The sequence below is a fragment of the Crotalus tigris genome, unplaced genomic scaffold (genome assembly GCF_016545835.1).
Source record: "Crotalus tigris isolate CLP2741 ecotype Arizona unplaced genomic scaffold, ASM1654583v1 scf7180000019004.2909048, whole genome shotgun sequence".
Lineage (NCBI taxonomy): Eukaryota > Metazoa > Chordata > Lepidosauria > Squamata > Viperidae > Crotalus > Crotalus tigris.
This window is the reverse complement of record NW_024097319.1, coordinates 245,936-264,183: the sequence shown is the minus strand read 5'-3', so window position 1 is coordinate 264,183 and position 18,248 is coordinate 245,936. Positions and strand designations below refer to the sequence as shown.

General features: G+C 34.3%; 1 protein-coding gene across 1 annotated transcript in view; it reads left to right on the top strand.

Annotated features, from left to right (window-relative positions):
• Positions 1–18,248, top strand: part of EEA1 (early endosome antigen 1) — a 51,247-nt gene extending 32,999 nt beyond the window's left edge. Inside the window, exons 18-29 of the mRNA XM_039358121.1 lie at positions 945–1,084; positions 1,540–1,870; positions 2,325–2,426; positions 3,085–3,279; positions 4,338–4,520; positions 6,647–6,832; positions 7,623–7,754; positions 8,746–8,931; positions 9,827–10,065; positions 11,143–11,263; positions 11,556–11,654; positions 14,200–18,248. Coding sequence (XP_039214055.1) covers positions 945–1,084; positions 1,540–1,870; positions 2,325–2,426; positions 3,085–3,279; positions 4,338–4,520; positions 6,647–6,832; positions 7,623–7,754; positions 8,746–8,931; positions 9,827–10,065; positions 11,143–11,263; positions 11,556–11,654; positions 14,200–14,322 — 2,037 coding nt within the window. The 3' untranslated portion in view covers positions 14,323–18,248. The remainder of the gene's footprint in view (positions 1–944; positions 1,085–1,539; positions 1,871–2,324; positions 2,427–3,084; positions 3,280–4,337; positions 4,521–6,646; positions 6,833–7,622; positions 7,755–8,745; positions 8,932–9,826; positions 10,066–11,142; positions 11,264–11,555; positions 11,655–14,199) is intronic.

The following is an 18,248-nucleotide window of genomic DNA, read 5'->3' as shown; positions in this document are numbered from 1 at the left end:
CCAGTAAATAATGACAAAAACAATCAAAAGACTAAGTACAACTCTGCAAAATAGAGAATAACAATAAATAAACAAAAATAGCAATAGAGCTAAGTTATAAAATTAGAGTAGAAATAAAATAAAAAATTAAAAGATATTAGTAATCTACAAAAATTTTAATTAAAAAAATCTAAAGATTAGGTGTGGGGCTAAAAAAATAGCCACTGGAGAAATACCCACTGCAAATGAAATTAGACTCAGAAAAAGGAAAATGATTACTGTTAGCACATTTAGTTTTGAGGTTCTCCAAAGGTTTACAGGAGATAAGCATATAACAATTGTGCTTGGCCTTGACCCTGAATATTGAGGACATTCTCAATTTGGATTTTGTTTCAGATTCAAAGATCAAACTTGCTGAGGGTTAATGCTTGGCAAAATATGTTGTATCATATTAATAAGTATACAGAATCAGAGTCAAAGCTATGTTTCTATAATTACAGTTAACTGGAGAAATTAGTTTCAGTGAACCTGTTGTAGTTTCTTCATAAACCAAAGGACTGATTGGTGAGATGATGTTTTTTTACTTAATAATTTTATACAAAGTGGTTTTCTTTGAAATACTGTGCAATCTGAGCATTTGGTCATATTTTGTAGTGATTGTCAACTGGTGTTGCTTTTGACATATGCTATAACTAAATTTTTATCCAGAAGAGATGACTGGATATAAGGATATGTCTCTGAAAATTTAGAGGAGGATAGGATAAGAAAGGTTGGAATGTTGTGAATTCCTATTGTTTTAGACTCTACAGAGGCCAGTTTGACCCATGCAAAAGGAAATATTTTGACAGTCCGTATTCAGAGAAGATAAGTAAAACTACAGTGGATTAAAGTAATCTCCTTTCTGTTATCATTATATCATTATCATACAGTTGTAATTATTTGCTTTCTAAAAATTATCATTACAGAAACTTGAAACTGATCTTTTTGAAGTTTTGGGACAAAAAGAAAAGGCTCTTCAAGAACTAGAGCAGCAAAGAAAACAGTGCACGGAGTTGAACCTCAAAGCAGCAGAATTGAGCAAACAATTAGAGGAAGAGAGAGAAATGTATGTTAAATTATCTGAATGTGCCGCTTTTACCTGTATCCACATTTTAAAAGGTGTCAGAGTTTCTAATTTTCTAGCATCTTTTTTTCTTTTGTACTCTGCTGCCTTATTGGAGTTGAAATTAACTTTTTGCTTAAATCTGCGTGGAATTATACATGTTTGGCTATATACCTATTTTAAATAAATAAAATATGTTTTTTGCATTGTTAATATTTAATAATTAATTTTTAATTTTACTACATTTTTTGGCCTCTCATCTTCCCTACAGGGTGACTGGGTGATTTCAGTAATAATATTCAGTGTTCAGTAATAATATTAAAATAGTGGCATTAATTTTACAGAGAAAAATATAGGAAGTTTGTTGAATAATTGAAAAGTGTTATATAAAAGTTAATGCTCAATCGTGTAATCTTGAACCTGAAATAATTTCATTTTTATATGTTGTGTTTATATAGGATATCTAGAGCTAAATTAGACTTACAGAAAAAAAATGATATATTAGAAGAAGTAAGCCTACAAAGATTAAAGCAAGAAGAAGAAAATGAAAAACTGAAGTTAGAAATTGAGAAATTAAATCAAGATAAATTGAAGTATCACAGGGAATTAGATGGAAAGTTGGAAACATTAACGGATGAGTTGAAGAAAATGAAGCTCGAAAAAGATACTCTATTAAAGGAGTTTGAAATCCTCAAAAGTAAACTGTCAAACAGCAATGAATCTTTGGAAGAAGCAAAGAATGCATTGGAGAAAGAGAAAGAGAGAGGAAAGGCAACCGTGGCTGAAATTGTGAGTCCTGAATTTTAAATAAAAGTATTTTCTATGTAATCAATATATACATGCAGTTTGCAGGCTACCAGTGAAAATTCAAAGCAATATGTTAGTGGTGATGGCATTTGACTATGGAAAATATTGAAAAAATACTTAATTGACCATTTTGCTTATTATAGGTGTATCTTGGTGCCTAAACGTGTAGCCTGTTTTGAAAAGAAAATGTTGTTATTGCTTAATAGCTTGGTAAAACATCATGTTCTTTAAACGTAATACCTTTTGTTTCACTGTCTCATAATTTTTCTTTTAAAAACATACTGATTAGATTTTGTATTTACTAGATCTATTTGGTTTTAAATCTGCTGTGAGTTCTTCAAACTAACTGAAAGTATGTTAGGGTTCATTAGTAATATTTGTAATGTATTTTAATAATTTAACAGAAAATTCTTATTAAATATTCCTTTTTATACAGGAAAAATCTTGTCAAGAAGCTAGACATCAACTTCAATTACAGTCGGAATCTATAGCTAAAGAACAGAATGAACTGAAAAACTTACTGGAAAAACAAGATGGGGTAATGTTAATTGTTAAGCATGACTCCTATGGCATTCAAATACAGGTAGTCCTAGACTTATGACCACAATTGACCCCAAAATTTCTGTTGCTAAGTGAGACATTTGTTAAATGAGTTTTGCTCCATTTTAAAACCTTTGTAGCCACAGTTGTTAAGTGAATCATTATAGTTGTTAATTTTAGTAACACAGTTATTAAGTGAATCTGCTTCCCCATTGACTTTGCATGTCAGAAGGTTGCAAAAGGTGATCACATGACTCTGGGACACTGTAAGTGTCCTAAATTTGAACTAGTTGCCCTGCATCTGAATTTTGATCATGTGACCATGGGGATGCTGCAAGGACTGTAAGTGTGAAAAACGGTCGTAAGTCACTTTTTCATAAGTTACTTCAGATGGTCACTAAATGAACTGTTGTAGGTGAAGGACTACCTGTAGTGGTTGCTAGACTCAGAACTTTGTGGAAAGGAAGAATTAATTTTCTCTTAACTATATATGAATTATTGCTGTGGGATTAAATTATTTAGTATGGGTATAAGAAATGTGTGGAGTTTCATTGAAAAATATGTACTTAGTATTAAGAAAAATAAAGTAATAACATGAGAAAAAAATGAGATTTTCTATCGGTGGTGTTGAAGTAATACTACATTTCAATATTTAGATATCCAAACAGCTAGCAGCAGAGCTTGATTTGGCACGTGTACAAGTCCTGCAGCTTCAGGGTTTTCTCAAAGACAAAGAAAAAAATGAACAACAGCTCCAATTGAGGGTAAAAGAACTGAAGGAATCCTTTGACCAAAAGAAAAAACAAAATGAGATACAACAAGCTGAATTAAAAACAGCCCTATTAGAAAAGGTAAATTCATATAATCTTTCAATAACATTATGTTATATGCTGTTTTATATGCTGTTATATAACATTATGTTGTTATGTCTGATGTAAGATATTTTGTTGCTTCATAATAATAACAATTTTTGGCTGATGCTGTGGCATCATATCAACAGCATGATCTGTGGAGGCGTTACTCTCTCCGTGTATCATTTATAGACATGTGAAATAATTCTCCTAAGGGAGGTCTATTAACATTTTTGCTGTGTTGTTATACATGGAAAATAATTTGGTGCTCAGTGGCAAATATGAGTTTAAATGAAATACCAGTAAATTATGGAAATGTAAGCATTCTTTAGGCCAACTTTTTATTATTACTTATTTATTATTATCACTGGAATGATAACAAAATAGATTTTGATTTTTTTCTTCAAAAATTGAATACAAATAGTAAGTGTTCATTCTAATTTGCATATAAATTAGACAAAAGCAATATTTAGCTTTCTAGCATATAAAGTTTGTGTCTGCTTTTGTGCACCCATAGATTCATTAGATTATAGAACAGTGATGGCAAACCTTTTAGAGACCGAGTGTCCAAACTGCAACCCAAAACCCACTTATGCATCATTGAGTGCTGGGTGGGTGTGACCCATTGGGTGGGTGTTGCCAATTGGGTGGGCGTGGCCAATTGGGTGGGCGTGGCTGCGGTGGTAATGGGAGATTGGGTGGGACTAAAAAGTTCAATCAATCAATTCCAACTTTGCAAGATCTTTTTTTTCTCCGTGAGAAGTTGAAATTGATTGAACCTTTTTTTTTTTTTGCATGTGGTGGAGGCCTAAAGCAAAAAGGTTTGATAAAACCCAGCTGAAGGCCTAGGACTGGGGCGACAGCGCGCGTGCCCACAGAGAAGGCTCTGAGTGCCGCCTCTGGCACCCATGCCATAGGTTCGCCACCACTGTTATAGAATTTGGTCAGGGCTTCCCAAACTTTTAAATGCAATGGTATTTATATATGACCTTGTTATCTGTTTTCTCAATTACCTTGCTGCGTATAAGAGAAATATATCTTGTCCATGTATGTATTAGGCAGAACTGGAAAATAAATTGCAGCAGCAAATAACTTTATCAGAACAAGTCCTTGGTACACAGAAGGAAAAAATAATAGAACTGCAGAAATCCCATAAAAAAGCTCAAGAAAACATGGAAAAACTTCAACTAGATATTTATGGTAAAGAATCTGAAATCTTGGCTATACGGCAAGACCTTAAGGTATATGACTTTGTTTTGAGACTGCACATGTTTCTCTCAGTATATGCTTTGTGTAAGTTAAAGGATTCTTTTGGTTAGGACTTAAATGAACAGTTGAGGCTAACAACATATTTCAAAAAAGAATCCTTGTACTTCATTTTTTTTCTAGTCAACTGTATGTAGGCTTTTTTATTTTTCCTTGTCCCATGTTTTCTATTTTTTTTTCTGTAATCAAAATATTCAGTCCTTATTAAAATATGTTAGCTTCAGAATGGGACAACTCGCCTCAGCCAATTTCTATGGCCAACTTTCCATGGTCAATTCTCCACAACCACTTATAGTCCTGCTTACCTAAAAAAAGTAGTACATGGGGGAATATAACTTTAAAATAAGCAGGATGAAATGTATCTTGGAGTGATGCTACATGACTATATGAAGTGTTTAAAAATATTTTTGAGGCAGGTGTTAGGAAAAAAATAAGACATACCCCGAAAGTAAGATCTACAGGTAATCCCTGAGTTACGAGCGAACTTTCGAAGTTACATGATAAGCGCCCCCTTATGTTTATGAAAAAGTCCCTTAATTACAAATGTTGCCGCACCACGGCAGTCATTCAACCTTATGAACGACTGCAGTGACACTGCAACATTCACCCTGGCTATTCCCCCCCTCCCCCCCTCCCCGGGTCTCCCTAGGCACTAGGCCTTGGATACTCACCTGGCAAAGATCGAGATCCTTTGCTTTCTTGGCTGCTCCAGGCCTTTGGTGTATTTGCAGAGAATGGAGGCTTAAAGTAAAGGAAGATCACGTGAGATCTCATGCTACTGATCTCGTGTGATCTCATAGTAGTTTTTGGCCTCTGTTCTCTGCAACAGAGAATGGAACTGAAGCCAGGGGAGGCTTCTGCATGCCTCCAGAGGCCCGATCTGGGTGTTGGGGGGCTTTTCTGGGCTGCTGCCACCTGGGAAGGGAGGCTTCTGTGGACCTCCGGAGGCCCTTATAGATAAGGAGACTTTGATTTAAGTATATGAAAAACTTGATATGTTGTAGATTCAAAAATAAATTCTGGTACGTTTTTCTAGGAAGCAGTTGATTTAAAACAATATTTCTGCTACAGTGTTCATTGCATTGTGATACTGGTTAATTGTGCATGAATTGGAGCAATAATGAATTCCAAGAAATAACTAAGTTTCTCCTGCAATTTCCTTGATTAGTTATTCTTTTGTTAAACTGTTGTTTGTTACTTAAATAAGGACCTGGTAGAAATTAAATTGTTGGAGCAAAGAGTATAATGTCTTCTGGTCCTCTTCACATATTTTTTCTTATCTCAGGTATAAACTCTCATCCTGCATCAGTTCATTCATCACTCCTTTACTGTCTAAAATATGGGTATCCAATCCTTTGGCTTACCTGGGCTTCATTGAGTGAAGAGAAATTGTCTTGGGCTGCATATAAAATATATAATATAATTAATATATATAAAACACATAATAATGTTAAAAGTTTATGATTTTGTGAGGCCAGGTCACTAGCTTTTCAAAGCTTCATGTGGCCCATGGGCCATGGTTGGAAACACCTAATATAGGAGAGAAGTATGTTGGAAAAATATACTTTCTGTTTGGTGTGCATGGCGGATTAATACAAGAATAAATAATTTATTGTATAACCCATAGCTCAGTTTCACCGATCAGAATGATAAAGAATTGGACTGAGAATGAGTGGCCCAAAATCACCCTGATGGTTTTTCATGTCTAAGTTGAGACTAGAACTTACAGTTTTTTGGTTTCTAGGCTGACACCTTAATCACTACATCAGACTAGTTCCATTTTCAAGAATTTCATTGTATTTTACTGATGGCAGATGATCTAGGAACCTGTGTCTACAGGGAGGGTTTTCAAAAGTCTCAAGTGATTACATGAAAAAAACAAACCCATTAGTGCAGCAATTTTTTTTCATCCATTGCTTGTAGTTGTATTTTTGTGGATCATTTTTGCCAGCTGAAGTGACATATTCTTCTAATATTTTGCTAGCAAACCTTCACTATAATTCATACAGATGATTCATTCATCTTTCATTGAAAAAAACATTGTCAGTTGTAACTGATGAAGTAGCTCTGGAATGTTAGTGATTCTTTGCTTTCTATTTAGAGCACAGAAGAGAAGCTAACTTTGGCTCAAGAAGAATTGATTTCTAATAGAAATCAAATTAGTAATCATAATCAATTGATCAAAGAACTTAAGACAATAAGATCTACACTGGAACAGGATGGGTCCAAAAAAGAACAGCAACTGAAAGAACAAGAGACGTTGTTACAGGAAATACAGAAAGATAAGGTAATGTATTTTTAATCCTTTGAACTATATATAGTATGAATAGAATAGTATATCTACATCTACAGTATAAGTAGAAAAAATACCTTTCCTTTGGTTGTTGAAGTTGGAAGGAGAGGTCATGATACAATACTAATTGTAATATATTCATGTAATATAGAGTACTCAAGTATTAATAGTATCTTGAAAGATGATTTTCTTGGCTATTAAGAATAGAATACTTTATTGGCCAACTGTGATTAAACACAGAAGGAATTAGTCTCAAGTGCATAAGCTCTCAATGTACGTGCAAAATAACAAAATAATAAGTCAAAGTAATAATCATAAAGATGATACCAATAAGAGAAGGTAATGGAACAAATGAGAAGGATAGAAGTAATACAGCCATACTGCATGGGTAAATATACTTAGCATCAATTCAGCAAGTGCTTCTTTAGCCCCCAGGCCCCAATTGTATCAACTGCATAATTATCTTTTTTTTGCGTCAAGAGATTTAGTTCTCTAGTCTCAAAGCAACACATAATAATATAGTATCTTTGAAATTCAATTCAATAAATTATACAACATAAATAGCTAGATTTATCCATGAAATAATCAAATTTACCTCTTGGAAGAAGAAGAAGTATAGAATCTTCAGTAAAAGAATAAATTAAGAGGTAACATTGGGATTAATGGAAAATATAAATTCATTGATTTTATTTGAATGAATGCTGTTCATTGAAAGTAGTAGCTCCTTTTTGAGTAAATATGCATATTTATTAAGGAAGTATATACTTGTTGACTTTTTCCGAAGGATTTAAAAGAAAAAGATTTGTTTAATGAAAAATCGAAAACCTCAGAACTCTATAACATCAATTGCAAACAGGAAGAAGAAAATGTGAAACTGAGGGATGAAATTAGATTCTGCAAACAAGAGTTTGAGAAGGTATATAAAGTCATAAACATTCCAGGTTTATTAGGATTATATTATATAAGGCTTTGGAAAATGTGCATTAACATTGTTCCAGAATTGTGTTGTAAGGCAGCTGACCTGCACTGAGGTACAGTCTTGGTTTTGAGATGAGCTTTTTTAACCTCCAGTTTTGATAAGTATTTTTTCAGCTCCGATGAATTCTTTCCTGCCTAAGCTTGCAAATTTCTTAGTTGCTTGTTCATTTGTTTGTTTATGTAAAGCATTTATAGGCTGCTTTACTCAAAACCATTTGACTATGAGTAGCATAATAAACCAGTAAAAAGATAACAAAAACAAAATAAGCAATACCAACTGAAAGTAAATATTAACAATTAGTTGGCAATTGGGAATGATGTTCACTACATTCTTCTAAACTGGAGCTCTAATCATATTGACCACAAAACCTAAGGGTGCTCATAGGTTTTCACTCCCTCTCTCAAGGAATGTGCAAGATTGGGGCCAACTGTATGCCATGGGAAAGAGGGAAGAGGTCATTTCAGAAAGTAGGCACCTCCACCGAAAAGACACACTGTCTTGATGTCAAAAGGTGACATTGTTTCAGGGAGAAAACCAATGGCATGCCCACCCTCGGAAAAGGCATTTCTGCCAGTAACTCAGTTCTGTGACATCTAGCCTGGTTTTTGTGTGTGTGTGTGTCAGATAACGTGCACCTTGGAAGACGATAAGAAACCAGTGTATCTTATAATCTAATGCTTATAATCTAAAAACTTTATTTTTAATTGATTTTATAATTAATCTTCAAAGGCAGTATAGAGTGCATTGCAATATCCAACTGAGAGATGAATAACTTCAAGCAAGGCCTTACAATCTAGGAATGGTTGCAATAAGTGCAAAGATGAAATTCTGCAAAGGGAAAGGCCTTATATTTTCAAGTATTGTTCATTAACATAATATAACACATTCATATATTAGTTTAATTGAATTATTTTTGTTTTTTTAATAGGAGATATCAAATCAAAAAGATGCCAAACAGCTGTTGATTAAACAGAAACTAGAATTACAGGAAAAGATTGATAATTTTAATACAGCTATGGAGCAAGAGAAGAAAAACCAGGAAGTCATGAAAGATCAGTGGAAGAAGAAAGAAGGGGAACTGAAGATGAAATGTGCTGAGATAGAAGCAAAACTGGTCAGTATTTTTTAGAAACAAATCCAGAGGTATATCTCCATAATGAGTAAAGTGATTCATGGAATGATTTGCACAGCCAAAATGTTTAATTTTGATGATAAATGCAGAGATCCCAGTATTCCTTTTTTTCTTACTTTTTATATTACAGCCAGTGTGTAAAAAGCAAAATTGCTTACAGAATATACTATTATGTTTTATTCACATTCATTTTAATCAAGCAATGTACAATCAGTACTTTATTTTATAGATAAGAAGACTTTGATTTAAGTATATGAAAACCTTGATATGTTGTGGATTCAAAAATAAACTCTGGTAGGTTTTTCTAGGAAGCATTTGGTTTAAAACAATATTTTTGCTACAGTGTTCATTACATTGTGATACTGGTTAATTGTGCATGAATTGGAGCAATAATGAATTCCAAGAAATAACTAAGATTCTCCTGCAATTTCCTTGATTACGTATTCTTTCTGCAGTGAAACTCTGAAACATTGTGGGAAGTGTTTGTTAAGGGTATAGAGCAGGGGTGTCAAACTGCTGGCCCGCAGGCCGGACATGTCATCCGGAAGCCGCACCCACCCCATTGCCGGCAGTGGCAAAACCAGCCTGATACGTTGCACGACGTCACGTGACGTCGCAAGTTTGACATGTCTGGTATAGAGGAAAAGCAATAAAATCAAGCTTTTTATCTTTAGCTAGTGAATATCTTTGTTGGATGAAATCCCTTCTGTTTGCCAACTCAGGTTCCAAGCCAGTGTTTTCCCTACTAATTCATTTTTCTCCACAGGAAAACTTTTGAGGCTTTTCTTGAAAAATGTTATTTTCTTCCGAGAATGATACCTGAACAGATATTTGAGATGTTGGAAAGAGAATTGTTATATTGTTTCTCTTATTTTAGCAAGCTTTGATCAAGAAAAAAGATGAGCAGTGTAAAAGTCATGAAGAGGCTGAGTGTAAGCTCAATATGCAGATCACAGCACTGAATGAAAATCTAGGGACAGTGAAGAAAGAGTGGCAAAGCAGCCAAAGAAGGGTTAGTGAATTAGAAAAACAAATAGATGATCTGCGTGGAGAAATTGCAGTTCTTGAAGCCACTGTCCAAAACAATCAGGATGAGAGAAGAGTATTGCTGGAAAGGTAAATTGCTAAATAAGTTTTCAACTTGTTTATTTTAAATTAGGAAAGACATTTTTCCATTCTTTGTTATAAGCTGAACTTTATGTAATTTGGGCTAAATCAATTTTTTCCACTTTTTAAAAAAATACTAAGGATTCATATTAAGCTAAGCAAAACAGTAATGGCTAAATAACAGTTAAAATTCATAATCTTAGGGTGAGCTTGACGATTATGTGAAATTCTAAACTTTCTATATTGCATGTTATGACTTTTATCTGTCAGTGTAATTTGATTTGTTACAACATTCTACTTGACTTTGAATAGCAAAATATCAACATACTCTTTGAAAATCTTAATGGCCTCTCTTGTTAATCAAAATATGCATTGTTTTTGACTTTTGGTTGGAGCCAAGTTGAAACAGTTTTCCATAGCATAGTGGTAATAAAAGAATATTATGAATATCAAATTGATAGTACAGAAATTGATGGTTTAAATTAACAGGCTACTAATATACTATAGTATTACTTCAACTTGCAAAATATTTAGACTAAAGAAAGTTGTGGGGGCACAGTGGTTAAAATGTAGTATTGCAGACTGATTCTGTCCACTGCCATGAGTTTGATCCTGACTGGCTCAACATTGACTCACCTTCCATTCTTCTGGGGTCAGTAAAATGAGGACCCAGATTGTTGGGGGCAATTTGACATTTGTAAACCACTCAGAGAGTGCTGTAAAGCACTCTGGAGTGGTATATAAGTGCTATTGCTGTTTCTTACTAATAGAAAGGATACTAAGTGATTTGTTTGTTTACTACATTCCACTTCTGCATTTGTTTCATTATAAAAAGAATAGATGATAGGTACCTGAGACTATGTTGAAATATTTCATCTCCGTAGAAATTTCTGCATTCCTTCCTCAGTTAGCCATTTTTGTATAATAACAATTAACAAAAGAGACAGTGATCTAAGAACAGCTTAATACTATTTATTTATTCATGATAAATCAGGATGATCTTATTATTCCCAGTTACACTTTATGAATATGCTTCCCCATCCTTTGGCATTTAAAAGATTATTCACTTATTTACTATCTTTACAGGTGCCTTAAAAGTGAAGGAGAAATTGAAAAGCTTCAAAGCAAACTCATCGATGCACGAAGAAAACTGGATGATACAACTGCAGCCATGCAGGAGCTAGGGAGAGAAAACCAGTCACTACAGGTATTTTATTTTATGCTGAAAGACAGTAATTGGTAATTTAATATTAGTATTATTGTTCATATTACATAGATAAGTAAGTAAGTAACACATGTGAACAAAACATGCAATCTGGTTGGGTTGGCTTCTACTGGTCTAACAGTGAGTGGCCTTGGATTTAGAATACTCTGAGTATGTGCAGTGGCAGGGAGAGAGGGAATGATTTTGAAGTTTCAATAGCCTTATTGAATTTTGATTACATAATTTTCATACAATTTGAAGTTTTGATTTAATCTATTTCTTAAATTTTGTATAGATCAAACATACGCAAGCATTAAATAGGAAATGGGCTGAAGACAATGAAGTTCAGAATTGCATGGCTTGTGGAAAAGGTTTCTCTGTAACAATAAGAAGGGTATGTATGTATGGGTATATATCATGAGGCTTATTTTCATAAAGTGAAATCACGTGTTAATAAGATTAATTTAAGAAGTAATCTCATATATCCTATTTTTCTGATAGTATGGGGTAAATTTATTCAAAATACTATATATTTTTTCTTTTGGACACAGGGAGAAGTTTGCTAACAATGCCAAATTTCACTCGCTTTCAGTTAAACTTGGTGACAACACCTGCTTAGCCTGAATAGTGACATATTTCTCTCTTGTTAATATCCACTGCATGTATTCTAACTGGAAATAGATGATTGGAAATAAAAACATTTTATTAACATACAAACATTTTAAACACATTTCATATATATTTTAACAAAGTTAGCATAAGAATTTTTTCAGAAACTTTTGCTACTTACAATGCTACATAGGAAAGATAAAATATTTCTTATTACTGTTGGGTTAAACTTTAAAAATAGGGTTGTTGCTTGGTTATTTTTGAATTATATCTGTTCACTGAAATGCACACCAATATGTATGTATATAGATATTTTATGCAGTCCATTGTCATTCTAACTAAGAAATATATTGTTAGTAGAAAACCTGGAATATACTGACTGTTATGTTTTAAATTCATCCCATGCAATACAGCCACTTCTCTTTTTGTGACTAATTAGGTTAGTGATCATTCTCAAATACAGTGGTAATAAATGGTAATCATTTTCTGAGGAATGTATCAAATTTTGCCTGATAGCAAAACCTTTGGTGATTAATGTCTGGTCAGTTTCAGGCAGTAGTGGTGGGAGGGTTCTAATCAACTAATTAAGTTTATAGAACTATCACTTATTGTTACTTTTTAGGGAATTGTTGCACTGCTGAACAAAAGCAGGACAGGAAGAGATAGCTTGTTTAAGCAATTTCTTCACCATACAAGATGAAGAAAAGGAAAAAAAAAAGGCAGAGGAATCAGTGATCTTCACTTCAGCTCTTTTGCTCTCTCATGTATTCCCTAAGTGACCATTTTGTTTAATAACCAAGTCATTGGAGTGGAATATGGTCCCTGAATAAGGAGACGTGTACTTCTAAAAATAGTGTACTTGGTTTTTTAAACTACTCCACTGGTAATTCAGTGTTTTAAAATATCGTAGATTGGGTTGTGCAGTAAGCTCACTTGGTGTCCATCAGCAGCCACAGCCTGCCGGCCCCTTCAACCAGTGCACTTTGGGGCTCCGCAGCCCATTGTCAATGGCCAGCCCTCCAGCAGAAGGTGGCGTAGGGAAGGGGGGAGGCACATGATGCAGACAGCCAGATGTGCCTACTTTGTCCCATATATTTTTGCTTGCGGTTGGAGAATAGGTCGCTGCTGGTCGTCTCCTCAGCTCCCTCACAGATCTTGCCCTTGGCCCATGCGTGGAGCGTGTTCCCCTTGCACACCCAACACATCTGGGCCCTGCCTCGGGCTGGCGCCGCCAGCAGCTCGCACAGGTCCATTAGGCTGCCACCACTGCCCAGAGCGCCTGGTCTGCCCAGCATAAAGGAGGCGAAGTGGCCGGCTAGCAAGCTCGAGTAGAGGTGGTAGAGTACGCCCATGCCCAGCAAGCCAAAGGACACCCCGAGCGGGGAAAGCCGGATCCCCATCGGCGCCATGACTCTCCAGTCCCAGCTAGGATTGCATGCCTCCCCCCATCTCTGCTGGGCCTCCTCACTCGGTACCTACCACAGCTGCCAGCCGCTCACGCAGGTCCATTAGGCTGCCGCCCAGTGCTGCAGACCTGCCCAGCACGAAGAAGGCGAAGCGGTCGGCTAGGAAGCCCTGTGTAGAGATGGTAGAATTCGCCCAGGGCCAGCAGGCAGAGATGGGGGGGCACGCAATCCTAGCTGGGACTGGGGGGCCATGTTGCCAATGGGGATCCGGCTTTCCCCACTTGAGCTGGCCTTTGGCTTGCTGGGTGTGGGTGTGTTCTACCACCTCTACTTGAGCTTGCAAGCCGGCCACTTCGCCTCCTTTGTGCTGGGCAGAGCTGCTGTTTCAGGCAGCAGTGGCCTAATGGACCTGCGCGAACTGCTGGTGGCAATTGCACACGTGCCCACAGAGAGGGCTCTGAATGCTGCCTCTGGCACGTGTGCCATAGGTTCGCCACCAATGTCCTAAACCATAGCTAATTATTGCATCAGAAATATCCTTGTATGGTTTTATGTTTGATGTTTAGTCCTGATTTGAAATGCAAGCACTAAAGCTTTAATGTGATGTGATTTAACTAATTTTGGCTTAATGTGTTATTTGAATATAGTCACTGAAGCTTAACAAAGCATGGTTCATGTCTTAGTTTAGGAACAGAGACTCTTTCAGAGTGAGATGAGTGGCATATAAATTTAATAAATAATACTAAATATACTCAGACACTCTTGACTTGTTCAATAACCAAATATTAGCTTATATTTTAGTACTGGTGTATGAGCCAAGTTTAAACAATTAAGTATTGGAGTAACATTTATGTAATACCAAGCTATAGAGTTTGAGCTTATATATACCATGTGTTCATAACTTTTTCTGTTTTTGTTTTGCAGCACCATTGCAGACAGTGTGGAAATATTTTCTGTGCTGAGTGTTCCTCAAAGAATGCCTTAACTCCTTCCTCTAAGAAACCCGTTCGTGTCTGTGATACCTGTTTCAATGATCTACAAGGATAATTACTCACAACTCTTACATGTTATGCTAGAGTAAAATTTCTGTTATGCACTTCGTACAATACTCAGACTACTATTTTGGGTGGGCACTGATTGTAACAATTGACAAAATTATAGTATAGTGTTTAACTGGTAATGTCAAACAATTGTACTTCTTGTGAAGTTGAAATTATCTGTGACTTGGTTTTGGTCAAAGAGAGCTTCTGTGTCAAGTTTATAAGTCTCCAATGACTTGTAAATAAAATTAAAATAGAGGAATTACAATGTATTTTTTTATCCTAATTTGTTTGTTCAAAAACAACCCCTTTAAACAATTTTGCAGGGATTTTGTGTTTCAATTATTGCTGCATAAGTATAACTTAATGATTGTTCAGAAATGTATAAGGTATTAATAGCCTCAAATAAGCAGCTTTTCATGTCTATTGTTTTTTCCCCTCTTTTTTCTTCTTAATTTTTTTTTACTGTGAGTTCCTTTTTATGATTATGTCTAATTAGTGGAAGCTGCCTTGAACTCTCAAGATTGTCAAGCTGTTTTTCTATAGTATCACTGTACAATATATGTTACAGATAATGAAAAGCAATCCCAATACTATAGTGTAGATCTGATATTTCTTCTCTAAGGATATGCTGCATCCTGTTGAAAATAGTTGGGCTACATCATCTTTGATATGCAAATTCTTATGCTCCTTTACATTTCTTTGTACTATTCAAATATGTTTGCACTGTTCTCTCAAATATTGCCTGGAAGATTCAAATTCTGGTACTGAAAGATACATAGTTATGATAATTATTATTTTATAATTCCACCATTTTCAAGGTGCATGTTCCCTATTTTAATTATTATTACAAATCCTCCTTAAAATTTGGAATGAAACTCAGCACTGGTAAAGATTGAAGAGAAAGCTAAATTCTCAGTAGTTTCTCTTGTTTTATGTTAATTAATTAACAGTCTCACTAATTATGGAGTTTATTAAAAAGTAATGTTATATTTTATTCATCTGATAATTAGTTAAAATTACTGTTTTGAAACTAATAGATGAATAACAATGTTTGTTTCAGTTGAGATTGGGATATACATACACTACTATGTACACTGTGCTGGTATAAAATAATGCACTGGTAAAATCTAGTTTAGTAAAATATAGTTATTAGTAAAATATAAGGTGATATTTAAAATCATTTTTTGGGGGATTTGTAACCTGTTTGCATGGGAGATGAGTGCAGTTGTAGACATAGAAATGAATATGGAAGTAGAAAAAAAGTAACACAACTAGTTTAATAAAGATATATTGATAGAGAAGGCTTTCCGTGTAAAAGATTATAGTTCTACTGCTTGTATCTCCAAATAATGAAATCACAGGTACTAGGGCTTACACACTTTTTTTTCTTGTCTGAAATATTGGAGGAAAAATAGTTGTGGACTATACAATTTTGGATCGATAGATCAAAAGTCTTAAAGATTATGAGTCATTATGAGGTAAAAATGTCCAAATGGTCAAATATGAATATAACGTATAGAGGTCAAATCTTCTAAGTCAGCTATTCATAGAGTCTACAATAGAAATACAGTTCAGATGCTATCCAGCTGTTTTATTCACTACTATTACTTTAATGTAAATTGGAAAAAAAGTTTGAAGTATTCATGATAGGAACTGAATTTTATTGGGGCTATCTTCGGATTTATCTTAATTGATTAATTATATATGTAACTCTTCATCTCATAAATTAACATATAAAGTAACTGATTCAGAAGGGGGAAGTAATATTTTTTAAGATGATGCTTGTATGGGTTGTAGCAGGTGTCATTTTGGAAATAGCTTCCTATATATAAGGGGGAATTGTTTTCCAAGGTTGTGTTGCCATTTGCATTTTTTTCTAAGTATTTTTAAAAGGATATTAAAAACAAGCAAACTATCTGCTCCTCATTTAAGTGGGAATTTGATTTCATTGCAGTCCCTAGATGTTTTACATACATTAACACGCACATGGATAAAGTTCAGCTTGCCCAGAGAAAGGAAATGAGGTTGATCTGATAGTTTAAAAATTGAAAACTCAGGAAGAGCAAGGTATTGCATTGTCACTTGCACTATGCACTTTTTAGTGTAACCAACACTATATGCAAGAGAAGGAACAAATGTTTGCAAGAAGTGATGTAGTAATTGGTCTACAAAATTGTACGTTCTTAATTAAGTGCTCATTCAATTCCCTAATAATTTCATATTGTGTTTAGGAATACTATGTCTATAATTTCTATGGACAGAGGATACATATTTTAGTATACATAGTGTATACTAAAGAGCTTTGCATTTTCTTTAAAGGCACTGCTTGATTTTAAGAATAGAAAAAGTAGACTTGGCAATTTTGCACATTTCATGTTCTCAATGGCTTTCATTGTTCCTATATAAACATTTGTTATTAAATTACATTAAAATTTATTTAGATGATCTATTTCCAGGTCATAGCAATAAACAGAAAAGAAAATTCCCTACTTAAGAACAGAAATGTTAGTATTTGTATTGTTTCTTTAAAACTTAAAAGTGGTATATTTTCACAGTTTCTATTTAGCATTTAAAAAATGAATAATGCTGTCCTTATTTAACATTAACTGCTCTGCCTCAGTATGGAATTGTTTGATAGCAGGCACACAAGAAAACAGTCATGAGAAAACTAGTTTGTGTGATAGACAACACCATTCAGCAGAGATTGGTTTTTCTGCTGTGATCTCTTTAAAACCCATATGAATAAGGTTTGTTATTGGCGTTTTGAATTTATAAATTTCAAATACAGTATATGTTGTTGATTAGTGTGGCAGATTTGAATAACTTTCATGCCACCGACATTGTAATGTGTGGTTAAATCCAAACTCTTTGCACCAAAGAGAAAGAAAAAAATATTGTTACATCAGGTTAATACACAAAGAAACATTTTGTAATAGAAATCTATCCAAAATGCTGCTTGTATAGGATTTATCACTTTTGTAATAAAATTATTTTAAAAACACACAAAAAGCCCACTTGAAGAATGCCACTATGTAAGATTTCATTTTAACTACCTCTTGATATAAAACTCAAGTTGAGCCCATTTTAAAATGGTTCCCTCACTACGATGTTAGGTTTGATTTGTGATTACTGCCAAATTTTAAAACATTTTGATTCACCAAAAATGTAATATTTCAGTATGTGTGCTTATGTAACTTACAGTTATTATAAATCAATACTCTTTTGGTTCCTTTAATTATACAAACCTATAGGTGTTGGAGAAAAATTAAATTATACAACTGTTCCTAATTATAATGTTTGATCTATATCAGCTGTATGTGTCACATTGGCTGCTGTTAATCTTTACATGTCATTAAGTTAGCCTCTGTTTCCAGTGCTTTTGACAAGAAATTGAAAAATTATGCTATAATGGAAGTGTGCCACAAATTGTATTGTCCTATTGGCCTCTTTTTAACTATTGGCTTATTATGGTCGCAGATGTGAATATTGTGCATAATGTTTATTGGGGTGGGGTCTGTATATTGTATAAATTAGACTTGAATTTCTGTGCTTATCTTAAATTACAGATGTATTAAGGTAGCTTTATCTACATAAGATTGCACTTCTTTTTCAAGTGGATCCTTACATTCACATTATCTTTAGATAGTCTTGCATGGCAATTTTTATCAGGTGGATTCTCTTAAGTCCTTCTTTGAGTGGTGTGTTTATGACTTGTAGTCATGTAGTCGTGCCTTATAATGTTAAAGAGTTTAGTTCAGTATGCACTGTAATTCCTAAACTCTGCATTTGGAAAGTGATGGAAGCTGAGTAGTAAGAAAAATGACACCATGCAATCACTAATTCTGTATGAAACCAATGGGTGGATACTTATGGAAATATTACTTTTGTATTCTATTATTGGGCTGAAAATAAAATTAGAAATTTCTAATA